We start from the raw sequence: 15,134 nt of genomic DNA on the forward strand, positions 1-15,134 counted from the left end.
TAGCCCCTTCATTTTCTTATTAAGTTCTGGGCAGATGCAGACAGTTTTGGTGCCACCTTGAACTCTACTTATCAGAAGTTCTGTGAGCGTGAACAATAAAATGAAAGTTCCAAGTATTAGTATTTCATTAAATAACTTGGCTAAGATTTTAACTAGTAATTTCAGTATCTCAAATTTTGAACACCTAACAGAATTCTAAAATGCCAGTTCCGTAACATTGTGCTACCAACCTCTCAAAATTAGGACTTCTGAGGATTTGGAAGATGGGAACTCAAATAATTAGTAAGGCAAAAATCCTGACCCCAATGCTATCTATAAAAATGGCCACTACAAATAACAAGCAATAATAAAGAGCAAAGAAATCTAGATTTTCTACAATATTTTTTAAAAGGCAATAAAAAATTACACACATTTGAAGATAAAAGCAGGCTTCTGTCACAAAGCAATGATCAAGCCACATTAAATGCTATCAAATAGCAAGCCTTGCATTTTAAGTTGAAGTTCATGTGAGGATCTGACTTCATATACACTCACATTCTACAAGCCTACAAAAAGGTAGTAATTAGCATGAGAAGAGCAGGTGTCACTAAGACTTAATGACAACTTTAGGCAGCTACTTGCTTCCCAACTTACCATCTTCCTTTTCCTTTCTGCAATCTGCTCCTCTGATTCCATTTCTACTTCATTGCTAATGGGAGTTTTTTCTTCTATATCGTCAATAAAGTCTGGCTCCTGAAAGACAGAAATGACTGCTTTACAGAAGCCCTACTAATCTTGCAAACCAGGGAAAACTAAAAGCTGCACAGAACTAAGAATCCTCAGATCACTACGTCAAAAGTAACCAAGCCAATAAATGAAGACAAAAATGTAAAAAAACCTAACAACCACTTGTACCTTTGTATAAACCTGTAAACATAATCAGCTGACTAGATCTTTTCCATTCTGAGCATCTGTATCTTTTTTTCAGCATACTGATCTTATTGAAATTTTGGGGATCCATGCCCACTCCCCCACCCCATCAACCAACAACAACAAAAAATAATCAGAATTAAACCTCCAAACCAACAGAAACTTCTGGGCACTAACACGGCCACTGTCCTAGCCACTTTATAATCAGTTAAAGAATTATGAGCTTTACATTACATACCCATGAAAAAAATAAAAAAATATTGAAATAGAATAAAATCTGTTTTACTGAAATAGAGTAAGTGCCAAAGGAGACGTTAACAATTACACAGAAGTTCTTTTCAGCTAAGAACTGTTCTATTAAGGTCAGATTTTCAATTTTAAGTCTCACTACACAATACAACAGTGCCATACCATAAGGAAACACAAGAGTTAGCTAACTAATAATGGTTTTCTGTTAAAAAACCCCAAAACAACAACAAAACCAAACTAAAAACCACACACACAAAAACCCCCAATTAAAAAACTGACCCAAACCCAACCATGAAACAGTAACTTTGAAAAGAGTTAAGTGTTCATTAGTCCTATATGCAATTTCACTTTTACATAAAAGGTTTTTTTAATATTTGTCTTGAAAGTACATTTATAGTTTCCCCATACTCCTTCTTTGGTTAGCATTACGTATTTTACCCCAGGAAAAAAATCTGATGACTGGCTTCTGTGTTTACACACACATTTTAACAGCTTTATTCTCACAATTCCTACCATTTCAAGCTCAGTTTTGAAAAACAATAGTTCTCCTGTGACTGTTCTATATAAGCACTGTATAGTACATTAAAAGCTCAGAAGAAGATACCAGTTATCACTTGTTAAAAACAAAAAACCACCCAAACAATTTTTTTAAAAATCAATTAAGATGATAAAAGTTTAAGCGTTGCCTCTCTGGAGATCATAATTTCTAACAGTCACATGCCATGCTTTCTGGACTTCCAAGCACTTTTAAGCTATTTAGCTACTAAAACCCCAGAAAAATTTAATAATTTTATGAAAACTGAGTGTCACTATGTTCAATTTCATCTTATTTCCTTTACTCCTAAGTAATGTTAGAAGAACCAGGAAATGGCTCCCTCCCAGAATAACTCCTTCCTCTCTATCCCAAAGCATCATCAAAAACCATCATGTAAGGGGAAAAAAAAAAAAAAAAATCACCACCCTCAAAAAGAAAGAGAAGATTGATAGTTACTAAGGTAGCCATCTGCTCATGTTAATAATCTGTCTGCAAAATTATGTTAATAATTAATCTCACAGACCTCTCAATATTTCTTTTGAAATGACATATTAAAAGAAAGACTAATACAAAATTTATTACCATGGTATATTACCAGGTGGCTTTACTATACTATCTACCTATTATCCAGTATTTAGCTTCAACACACACCATCCTCCTCCCAACGCCCCGAACTATTTAATAGAGCTGCAGAGCTCTATTTAACAAGAGCTCCAGCAAACACTTAATACTGTGGGTTGAAGTTTTATTTTTTATAGGGCAGGGCTACTTATTGCTGAGTTTAAAATACTACTCTGAGTAACATGCAACTAAGCTAAAGGCACTTCAGGATGGACTGGGAGCTCCTGAAAGTGTGAACATGAGGCTTTTACATTAGAGATCCTCCAAGAAATTCAGAGGAAACATTATAGTTAAAACTGGTATGGAAACCAACATATCAAATATTAAGGAAAACTGAGAATAGTATAAAAAAAAATTCTAAACAATTTATCCATCCTTAGGATTTCTGATAAATCTCCATACCCCTTTTCAGGACTTTTCAAATTCCTTTAGTAACTACAAATGGAGAGTATTTGTATTTAGCTTTTCTTTCTGATCATCTTTTGTATGAATACCTGATTATTAGAAATGGACAGCCTGAGGGGAGAGAGCTTCCTCTGTTTATTATCTGCAATTTTCATTTTGGTGGCTGCTCCCTCACAGTCCAATGTGATGTTCTGATTTTGAGTCTCTTTTTCTCTTGAAATATCTTTCTCCTTCTTGCCCTTTTTCCTTCTGGTTTCATATCCAGTGTTGATGTTTTCTGTAGGCTCCGAACGTCTGAGAACTGGACATTCAGGATTTTCTTTGAGGCAAGCACAATCCACTTTGTATTTACTAGAAGTAATTAAATGCAAGAAGGCATATTTTGATTAGGCTGTACAGCAATGAGACTTTTCAATACTAATTTACACAAGCAGGCACATTTCACATTAAACATTTGCTATTATGCAAGTTAACCATATAAAAAGCAGCTGACTCATTTGCACCAAGATATACAATACCACTGTAATTCAAAAAAACATATACTGGTTAGGTTAACAGAATTTGGGGCTGTTTGCCACATGAAATTCCTTTAAATTCAAGGTTAGTATTTGCTTAAAAGATGGAAGACATCTAAAACCTTGGTATATCCTGGATGGAAATATAGCTACCACATTAAAGAGATCAAGATATGCATCAAAGGCACAATGTTCTTGCTTTACACAAAGACAGTAGACAATTCACAGAACAAGCACACCGGCAAGAATTCAGAGGCACTTCGTACAATTTTAAATTCCACTTGGGTACGTAGGAATGTTATTCAAACACATTCAACTTACACAGGCTTCAGCTGCAGGTACTAAACACAATTACTACATACTTCTAAAAGGAGAAATAACCGCCCCAAAAAAACCCTACCAATCAGGCAGTTTTTCAGGTTGTCTTCATGTGAGGCATGTAGGAGTGTCTACAACACCTGAGAGTGTAAGGTGACTTAAGCTCAACCGAACCCAAACTGATTAATACAAATAGTACTCTTTGGACATAAATACTTCAGGTCCAGAAGTAGTGAAGGCATGACCACACAGCATCCAAGCTGAACTACGAGCAGACCACAGAAAAGCGCATTACCTTGGTGTTGCAAAACAACTGGACTGCTTCTGTACACAACCAAGTGCACATATAAAAATAAGCTCTCCATTGCCTCAGTTTCCAAGGTTAGTGTTAGCCTAGGGGTTCCTGCACTATGCACCTATACCCTAGAACATTTCCTACGAGCCAAGAGAAACCATTACTAGATCGTACCACTCAAAGGCCTTACTTTGCCATCAGATTTCAAAGAGTTTGAATAACAGTCCCTATATACGTGAACAGAACTTCATGAATTATTTCCTTTACCATTTCAAAACAATGCTTACAATGTCAACAGTTTACTAGAGCTTTCCCCAATTTATCAACGGAGCAGCAGTTATATTCAGGAAGACGTGTAACAGGTTATAGAATCTAAGGCACTAAGCATTCAGTGTATGTGAACACTCTTAATCATATATCAAACACAACTTATAACTAAATTCCACAGACACTGTCTTCCTGAAGTTATGCTACAGAGGCACTCTGCAATAAATAGGGCATTACTGTATAATTCTACATTTTCTTCCCTCTACTCTCCCCACACTATGGGACACCTACACACAATGAATTCTCATAGTACATCTTTATTCATATTCACCTAAGTTCGCACGTTTTCCACATCATTTACAAGTAACTGCAACATTGCTGAAAACGGCAACAGATACGCAGTAAATACAAATACCAAAGAAACCCTGCCCACACACACTCTGTTCATTGTAAATACAGTGCTTAAGGAGCTCTGTGTTATTAGAGCATGCAAGAAAGCAAATGATGTAAGAACAAAGCCACTCTGAACTGCAATGCAGTAGATGTATTTTAGAACAGCATGCTCAAATACTTACCAATTTCCATAATCAAAATCAAATGCTATAGTAATCTCTGCTCCCTTTGGAATGTTATGGATGGAGTAAATATAAAGATGAATTGTTCCATCTTCAATTACGTGCCTCACCTACATGCAAGAGAACATAACTATATTATAATGAAATCATGAAGTACTTTGGGAAGTGGTTTTTGTTTTCGGGGGGGGGGGGGGGGGGGGTGGGGGTGGGGTGGGGGGGGGGTGGGGGGGGGGGGGTGGGGGTGTTTGGTTGTCTGTTTGGGGGTTTTTTTAAGTGCCTGTACAGAAATTACAGGGATTGCTCAAATTATCAGTTGGGACACTCAAGGAAAAGGAGACTTCTAAGTAAATAAAGCCTACTTTACCTTTATGTATATGCTCACCTCTGCATTTGGCGTACATGAACGCCTGATGAATCGAGCTTCATTTCCAAAAGTCCTTGCATCAACACACATTTCTAGCCCATGGAATTTGGAGTAAAACAAAACAAATGGGTATGGCCTGAAAAAGATGCAAGAAAACCAGGGGTTTATAATTTTTAAACATGTTACGTATCACTTACTCTTCACATCAGTTAGTTTTGTAACATGATGTTTGGCATGCTACACCAAATTTGTGGGTTAATCCGAGAATGACATGTTTGTAATTTAAGCTTCAGGACTGTAACTGGTACATTCTCTAGTTCTCAGAATACTCAAAGTCAGAGTTACAGCCCTGAATATAATTCTTCTGCAAAGGATCTAAAGGGAGGAACAATAACATGGCAAGCACTTAATGTGGAAGAAAAAAGGTTAAGATTTTTCATCTTTCTTAAGCTTTTCTTATGGCACCTCCTAGAAGGAAACTCAGGTAGAGATTTAGGTGCCTCAGAGTCATCCAAAAAAAAATATTAACACCTCCACATCCCTGCCTAACATCTGCAGTATCACTAGCACCCAACCCTCCTCAAGAAAAGGGGCATCTAAACACTTTGCTAATGTGTGCTTTAAGTTCTTCTATTACAAGTGTCAAGGAATCCCTCCATCTTTACAGAGCAAAACTTCTGCGTTTTATCTCCTCCAATAGTATTGCATGTCTGTGCAGTTAATGCCAGCACTGAAACTGATCCACAGGAAGAAGCAGCAGCCATGCATAGCTCAGGAACTTAACCAACTAGAGAACTCCAGCAGCAAAATCTGCCCCCAGTTGACCTGTGTCCAATTCCATTCTCAGCCTGATGGGTTTAAAATCTAGTTCTCTCACAAAAGAGAACATCTTTGCCATTACCTTCTGAATTATTTTAGGATGGTAGAACCTGCCAATCTCTGGTTTAAGGTCACAACTACCCCACTGAGAATGCAGGATCCTGTAACCAGGGAAGAACAAAGAAAAACGAAACCAACTCCTGAACAGATCTGTAAGGATATCCGGAAGAGAAGGGGGAGACCAGATTCCAACTGCAATTATTTTAAATCACATAACATTAAAATGCAAGACACTGCTGGCAACCAAGACCCAGCTGTACTTAAGGCAAGAGTTTGGGAAAACAGCATTTTAATGGTTACCTTATTAAAATATTTGGAACAGACCTTTTAAAGAAATATCCATTAGCTTCGAATTGTTCTCTCAGCATGAACTTCCCTCTGTATTCAATAATAAGTGCATCAGGAGGCAAGTCTTTGGCGGCTTTTAAAATTTTCTTGTTTTTTTGCACGTAACTCTATAAAGACAGAAGTTAATTTATGGAGTATCATCTTCAACTATTTTTCCATTATTGTTAACAGCAGATTATACTTTCACAACTACTGAACAATTCTGCATGAAAACACCCTCCTTTCTGTAATTAAACCTCCAGACTGATTTCGTCAAACTGCCCTGTTCCCCTGCCAACAGAACTAGTTATGAATTTAGATTCAAGGGATGCTTTAGCCCTAGTTCTCCAGCACATGCCTGAAAATCAAAAGACACTCATGTTCTCACAATTCAAGCACTACATCCCCTAGTGCACTTAACTCCCATCACTACTAGCATGAACTGCTGCATTGTTTCACATAACACTTTCAGAAGGCTTTAATTCCTTCAAACAAAAGAAAACATGCAGGCATAAAAGGACGTTCATGATTCATTCAAGGAAAAATAGACTAGAAAAAACAACAATAGTAAAAAAAAGAATCCTGAGAGTTTCCAAATTTATTTTCATGTCTTTAGGTGGAAGGACGGCTTTTACTTAAAAACCAGTACATACCCTGACAATTAGTGAACTCACACCTCTCAAAACTGTCATCACCAATCAAAAAGGAAATGGCCTTTACGTAGGCAAAAGGCTCTCTAAGCAGGGATATTCCTCTAAGGAGGGTGTCCCATACGCCATGATGGTCTTTGAGGAAAAGCAGCAAAGATGCTTCCATTAATCTGCTACAGTAACTACTCCTCGAGATTTCTTCTACAAAATGCTAAGGTCTGTTACGTGGCTCTGATTTGAAGCTGGTTAAGTAATTGATATTAAGGATAGGAAAAACACATCACACAGTTTCTTCATGAACTAGAAATTACAGGATCACATGAGTTTAAAAAAAGAAAAAAGAAAATCAGTATCAAGTATGACCTACCACCAGAAATAGCCTTCATGAACAAGTAAATGAAATTCTATCCTGAGTACCTGAACATCCAGAACACTTACCACACCTTAAGAAAGATGTGAACAATTAACATGTTGATATACACAGCAGGAAAAAAAGATTCCAACTTTAATGCTTCTATCTATTCTAATCACTCCTGATACTCCTCACAGAGCAGAGAAACAACAGCAAAGTTTACCGTGTAATGTCCACCACAAAAGACAGTCCAAGGACAACTCAGTGTTCACACTCAGACTAACACCTTAGCTATTTTTGTAAGAGCTGATATGGAAGTGTAAATAACCAGGGGTGACACAGGATGTATAAAAAATCAATTACAAATACTGAAAAAGCTGTTAAAACTCTAATGCTTAGATCTGGTGAGACTAGATACAGAAAATGAATGTGAAGTTGTGTCACATGTATGCCCTCCTGCCCTTTTTTTTTTTTTTTTTTTCCTTTCAGGCTTCTAAACAGTTATCTTTGTCATGGCACGAAACCAGCATGCAGTAACACAACATGGCACAGCTCATTACCTCTACTGGAGGCTTGAAAATCAGATTGCTGGTGCTGACATCTTTTTTGTCATTTCCATTGCCTAATCTCAGAGCTATTTTTTGTGCCTCCCTCTGGACACCCTCACTGTACTGGTTATTATTTGCTTCTTCATAACGATCCATCCACGCCTTGATTTTAGTTTCCCATCCGAAGTTTGAACTGTCAGTAGGATCAATCTCTGGAGCAGAGCCCTAGAAATTAAAAGCGGTCAGATATTACAAGGTAAGAAAAAGATACTAAAATTTAAAAAAACCCAAGTCTACAACAAGACACATAACGAAGGGCAAAGGTGCGCCATGGGTTCAAGGTTTGGGTTTTTTTAAAAAAAGTCTGGTATAAAATTCTGCATTACTCACAAGCACTGAGTTGAATTCAGTAGCATTACATTTGTCCTTTTAGGAATTGCATCATTTCATAAATACTGCCCAAATTCAGGAATACATTCCCCCTTTCAATATGTATTCTAGCTTTTAGTGGGATGAGAATAGAAACTGACATTGCTTCCTCCCACAGCTGCACTGCATCATGAATCTAGGAGGGCTGGAGTTGGAGGGCCAGATCTCCCTGCCTACTCAACTTTCCTGAACATATGCAAAAGAACTCTAGCTTCCATTCTGTAATAAACAGATCTGATTTTCCCCTTTCAACTTCACATCTTACATCTACTACATTAAGGTTGTGACTCTAGTGTTACAGGCTTTGCACAGATCATTTTTCTCCCCTTATCTGGTCCTCACTAAACAATTTTCTTCTGCGGTGCTTCAGATCCTTCCACTTTTAAAGAAAGTGCCATAGTACCTCCAAGACCTCACAAGCAGCAGCCAGGCTGCAGCCAACCAATGCTCCTTACGGACAGCAGCAGCAAACCAATGCTCCCTTTTCTAGCCACCTGAGCAGAGACACTATTAAACATAATAAAACAGCAAGCAGTTCAGCAGTTCAATTTACCTGTTCAGATTTCTTTTGTTCATCAAGAGAACCATACACACAAACAACATTTTAAAAAGTATGATGCTAAGAAAACCATGAAAAAAGCAATGGAACCTTACAAGCACCATATTCAAAAAGCACAGAATAGATTTTCTTCCCCAATTGTGTCTTCACTATTTGCAAGTCACATCTTATAAAGCTGAAATGTAAATTGTGTCCCACTTGTTTCTATATATCCTAAGGATGAATAAACTATGGGAGATACCTAGTTTCAAACCATGCATATTTTTATCTCACAGACAATTTAAGGACTGCTATAACACTTAAATATTACAAAGCAGACATCCCAACATGATTCCTTAAACTATGCCAGCACTAGTGAGTAGAGTCCCACCAGATGAATACATGGAGGTATGACAGAGCAGAACCGCTAGTTTAGCTTTGAAATGCAATATAGCCACTTCGTTCTTTTGCTGCTTAGAGCTATGAAAGGCTGAAGCTACCAAGTTCAAATAAGATGTGCACTCAAATTTACTCCCTTGCATAGCAAAAACAAGCCCTAATTCCTCCACTGGCTCTTGAAAACCAAGCATTCCCAGAATAAAAATTTACACTATACTATTTCAGTTAGCTTCCCAGGACATAAAGATGTAGTGCTCATACCTTAATTTAAAATTACTACAACGTGTATGTAGCACATTTCTTATTGAGAGTATTTTAGTGCTTAATGTGTAGCCCCAACTGCACTCTTGATGCTTCGTGTTATTTAAGTAAGGTACAATTAAGGTTTAAAACAAAACCCAAACAAAATCATGTTACCTTTACTCGTGAAGATTTCCTGGATCCTTCTCGAAATGCCTGAAACAAAAGTAAGTATTTATTTTCTTTGGAGGACATGCAAAAATCTCTTAAGTAATTCAAAATCTATTAATGTATTAACAGCTTTTCAATAAAACATGGAAGGCAACAACAGAACAAACTACATTGAAATCCCAAGGCGGCAACAGGTTACATCTCACAACACATGTTCTAAAAACCCATTCAGCATTCTAAGCTAAGTACACACTGGATGTCAGAGCTAGTCATCCAGGTACCACTACCTTTCTCCCCTGTTACAGTATCACTCTAGAATTTCAGAACTCAAGGCAAAGAAACTAAAAAGATACTTACAGAATACCCCATGCCCATCACATAAACCTGTAAATTGCCCACTCACGATTTATGGAAAGAGGGGAAAGGGAAGCAGGTGTCACAGACATCCCATAACATTAACTTCTGAAAAAAGTTTGTAATTCTACAACAGAATCTTAATTCTTTCAAACATCTCACACAATGTTGGGAGGTAACAGAAGAATGCGATAGTAAATTTACATTCGGAACTATTCATTCAAAGGAAACATTTTAGTCAAGATTTCCAAAGAGGTATCAATAACTAATTCTGACTTCAATTTTAAGTTATCATCCAAGCCAGTGAAACTGAACTGCAGAAAGGAACTGGTTAAGTTTAGGAAATCCCATGCACTTTACTTCTTCAATATATTTGTCTTCACATGTGTTACATTGTTTACACCTATAGCTAAATAGTATAATGTCAATATCCTTTTTACTCAAGTAGTTCAGTAGCTAACTTTCTGACAGTACAGTTCCACACAATTTCAACCCAAATAAATCGGCACGAAGTCACATCAGGACAACTGACAGCAAGTATTTCTGAACCTAAAAGAACCCCAACTGAAAACTTTCAGACAGAGAATCCTTCTTTGGGTACCCAAAGCTTGCTCTGCCCAATCTGTAACTATACCTAGTGGTCCAGTAAACACAATTCCTCCTTACAAATTCTGCCTCAGTTGTAAAATTGAACTTTCATGGCTAGTACACATTAACTTGAATTAAGAGCAAGGGTGCGGGGAACAGATAGGGAGGACTGTATCATTTACCGCGGAGTATTACGTTTCAAGCTAAACCCAGGTAGTAAAACATTATTAGTAATAATAGCCTGATTTTTAAAACCAGTGTCTCTTGGTAAGAGATGTCACATAGCTATAACCTGTAACAGAGTTATAAAAGGAGAAATTACATTCACTTACTTTTTTACATTTTGCTATGTTCTGTTCTTTCTCTCCACTTTTTTTCCTTTTCTTATCATTGACTTTTGTAACTCTTGTAGGAGTTAAAGTAATTGTAGTTGGTGTATGTTGAAAAGCAGTATACAGTTCCACAGGAACCTCATCACCACTCTCTGTTGCGCTGGTATCCCCATCTTTAAAACAAAGAACATCCTGTAAACAATCAAATACTGCAGAAAGAACATTCACTAGTTACTCTACGCCTGCTTTTAAAATATAAAAATGCATACTGACAAACGCTTCAAGCACTCACATGCAAAATTCACCCACAGTTGCAACAGCATGAAAATGAATGACCAATGAGAAGCTGGTAATTAACAGACGTTTGTTTGTAACGCCAAATAAGTAAAAGATACCAGATTAATTCCTTCCAAAGAATGGAATTACATTATCATATTCAATTATAAACAAAATTAGAATCAGAACAAAAATGGTTAAAAAAAACCTAACTCATTCATTTATATATAGCTTTTACTTGCAATATAGCTTTAGAATTCTTTCAGATGACTGTATTCTAGATGGGATTAAAATTAATGACTGCCCAGCATTTCTTGTAAAGCCCTATTAATCAGTCACATGTAAGTCATAATCAACTATTTCAGCTGCAATTCTCAGCATCAAGTGCCTTTTTCAGGGTAAATATGTCAGTTTAGCCAAAAGCCTTCTCTTCTCAAAATCCCACAGCAGTAACATTCCACTACTCAGCAAAGAGAAATGTGAAGTTTATTTTGTTAAAACAAGATCATACACAAACTGACAAGATATTTTTTCTTTGTGCTGTGCACCCACAGACCTAAAAGCCAAAGCCTGAAATTTAGCATACATCAGCATTTATGTCAGACAAATACATTTCCTGACCTGGAACAGGATTACCCTAGTTCTGTCAAGACAAAAGGCTGTGAAGTATGGGGATGATTGGAAGAGAGATGGTGCGCACAGACAGGAAACTGCTGTTCACATGTCCTCAGTACAGGATTCTTGGATTTTAGCAGCTTTTCCAAATATTCTGCCTTCAGTAAATACATTTTACACTAAGCAAGACTTTTTCTGAAACTGCATAAAAGCAGGCTTTACAAATACTTCATGTGAGAGCAGAGAAAGCACTTCTTCTGTGCTCAGAAGGATGTTGCCTTAATCAGTGCACTCAAGCCCTAATTCTTGAAACCTTCTTTACTAAATAAAGAACTCCAGCTACTGGTTACTCTGGATTTTCCTTGCTCACAACATTCCTTAACAGGATTCTTCTGTGCATAGTAACCAATCCAATTTTACCATCTTGGTTGTTCTTTTGAACAATTTATTAGGTATATAATTATACTTAATATATTAGGAACCAATGATGTTTTCTGGAAGTGTTTATCTCTGCTGGGACTATTTTCTGAACTAGCATTAAAAGAACCACATAGAAAGAAGAAATGTCTAATCAAAGAAGAACGAAGAGCAGAATAACTAATGACCGAGAAATCACACCCAAGGCCCTCTTGAAATTGTCAGTGTTTGTAGTACATACACTAGTGCCTACAGAACCATTATGTCACGGCAAAACACCACCACCCCCCAACACAGTCTTCCTTAGGGAAGCAACATTTCAAAATTGTTGTCTACACTGTGTCCTAACTTACTGTAAAGAATAATTACCTAAACTGAACATATAATTACAGAGTTGTTTTGAGACACTCCTTCCTAACCTACATAACCTGCTTTCACTGTAAAGAGCCTCAGTAGAGCACACTAAGGGAAGATTTTGCATCTTGGAAGGCAAGATACAAACTCTACAAATTTCATAAGAAGTTATGGGCCCAGACTCATTTCCCCACAAGCAGCAAGTGATTTCATCAGCACCAATTTCAAGACCAGACAGCTTGAAGAAACATCCTTGAACAAGTTACACATGTAGATCCTGTATCTTTAGAACAAAGTAAACACCACACCACACACACACACCCTGCAACAAAATAAAAAAAATGAAGGCCAAAAGATCCAGGATACTGCTGAGTAGGGGCTTAACAAAGGTGCTCACTCCACTGAACCACAGCAAGTAATCCAATGCACAGTAAGCCGCAACAGAATTACACCTTCATCCCAGAACAAAAAAACAAAACAAAACAAAACAAAAAACAACAAAACCAACACCACCACATACAACCACAGGCCCCAGAACAACAGGCTACAAATGCTGCCAGGAAAAAAGGTGATGTGGTTACGCATAAAAGCGCAAGACTTTCACAAAATTTCGTATTGTGAAACGTTCACTTAAAAGCCCTTTTCTTGAGGCAAACCAACTGATCTACTTCTTGCTTCCCACTGTTTACATTTGGATGCAACATGGCTAAAACAGCTATCTTCAGAAATCTTAACAATAAAAACTATTACACCATAAAGTACACTCATATCTAAGTGAAAAGTCCCACTATACATAAACCTAAAGAAAAAAAATACATACATATATACACACACTCCTACTCATCAAAAACCAACCAAACAGTCTAATCTTACCTTTAATCAAACACCTATAACTTATTGCTAAGTAAGTTACAAGTAACATTCTGCAGCTGTTGAATACTTAAAAACATTGAACAGATACATCAAAATAGATGCCACTTTTGCTTTTCCTATTTGGAATCATTATGAAAACTGGCCAGTTCTACTAGTGTCTCAGGGTAGACAGTCCATACTCAGAATTACTTTAAGTCTGGTTGAAACATATATTATCAGTCAACATACAAGAAGTGCATTTAAGCCAAGTAAATGTACTGGCTAAATAAAACCAAACAAAAATAATAAATAAATCATAAATAAATATAATAAAAATTAAAAAATAAAAATTAAGTAGAGATGTAAGCATACATTCGACATTATGTATTATAAATCACAGTAATTGTACTGCACCAGCTAAGTCTTAAGACTAATTTTTTACATTTTTTTACTCTGTTTTGATACTTAAGATTTACCATTTATTATCTCTTTTCCTACTGAATGCATAGAACAGATTTAAAAGACTGATCATTAGGATTAAGGAGGGCTGAACACTAACTTCAAAGGTAAAATCTCTTCAGCTCCTGCTAAGATTTTGACTATCTCTTCCTTTAAGTTTATAGTAAATAACCACATAGTGTGGCTACAAATCCTAACAGATGACTTAAATAGCTCGGGTCATCAAATTCCCCTATCCTGGATGTAAATTCAGGTTCATCCTCACAATACATCACACCGCTTAGCAAACTCATTAACTCCAAATGCATTATAAATGTACTTGTTCTATTATTTTAATAGAATCAGCAAAAATAAATTCCAACATTCCAAAAAAAATAATAATCTGTATTATCTACCCGGTCAACAAAAACTTTACAAAGTTAAGTCTGGTTTTGTTGAAACAAAACAAAAATTATCATGGTTTTCTAAGTCAGTCATTAATGCCTTTAAGGGACTTAATGCAGCTTAGCAGTGATTAGCAGAAAGCACTGACTGCACCGAGAAGCGCTATTAAGCCCCACACGCTTCTAGGCTACATCATACTTCAGAACCTTCTGAAGGCATATGAAGTAGGCAGCAGGACCTTGTCTACATGTTTTTTTAAAAAGAAATCTTAATGCACACACTCTTGCACATACCCCAGTATTTCAAAGACATGATCTGAAAGTAAAGCACGTTAAATTTAGGAGGATGACTTCCTCCCAAATTATGACGTTTTAAGAGCTTGAAAGCACCACCTGTCAATCAGGAAACCAACAACACATTTTCATATCATAATCACTTAGGTTGGAAAGACCTTTGAGACCATCAAGTCCAACTGTTAACCCAGCACTGCCAAGTCCACCGCTAAACCATGTCCCTAAGCACCACATCTACTTGTATTTTAAACATCCCCAGGCATGGTGATTCCACCACCTCCCTGGGCAGCCCATTCCAATGCTTCACCACCCTTTCAGTGAAGAAAAGTTTCCTAATATCCAGTCTAAACCTCCCCGGCACAGCTTGAGGCCATTTCCTCCTGTCCTGCCACTTGTTATCTGGGAGAAAAGACTGACCCCCACCTGCCTACAGCCTCCTGTCAGGGAGCTGCTGAGAGCAGTAAGGTCCCTCCTGAGCCTCCTCTTCTGCAGGCTGAACAGCCCCAGTTCACTCAGCCGCTCCTCACAAGACTTGTGCTCCAGACCCTTCCCCAGCTTCACTGTCCTCTGGACACGCTCCAGCACCTCAACATCCCTCTTGTAGTGAGGGCTGAAAAGGGAACA

The 15,134-nt window shown here is 37.3% G+C and overlaps 1 protein-coding gene across 8 annotated transcripts in view; it reads right to left on the minus strand.

The window, feature by feature from the left end:
* Positions 1-15,134, minus strand: part of KMT2E (lysine methyltransferase 2E (inactive)) — a 62,446-nt gene that overhangs the window by 17,239 nt on the left and 30,073 nt on the right. For all 8 annotated transcript variants that reach the window (XM_013304079.3, XM_027795445.2, XM_005243480.4 and 5 more), the window contains 8 exons: positions 10,861-11,033; positions 9,593-9,631; positions 7,822-8,034; positions 6,257-6,387; positions 5,072-5,189; positions 4,690-4,799; positions 2,809-3,070; positions 634-732 (listed from right to left, as the gene is read on the minus strand). In XM_013304079.3, the coding sequence (XP_013159533.2) occupies positions 634-732; positions 2,809-3,070; positions 4,690-4,799; positions 5,072-5,189; positions 6,257-6,387; positions 7,822-8,034; positions 9,593-9,631; positions 10,861-11,033 (1,145 nt within the window). The remainder of the gene's footprint in view (positions 1-633; positions 733-2,808; positions 3,071-4,689; positions 4,800-5,071; positions 5,190-6,256; positions 6,388-7,821; positions 8,035-9,592; positions 9,632-10,860; positions 11,034-15,134) is intronic.

This window comes from Falco peregrinus, chromosome 6 (assembly GCF_023634155.1).
Source record: "Falco peregrinus isolate bFalPer1 chromosome 6, bFalPer1.pri, whole genome shotgun sequence".
Lineage (NCBI taxonomy): Eukaryota > Metazoa > Chordata > Aves > Falconiformes > Falconidae > Falco > Falco peregrinus.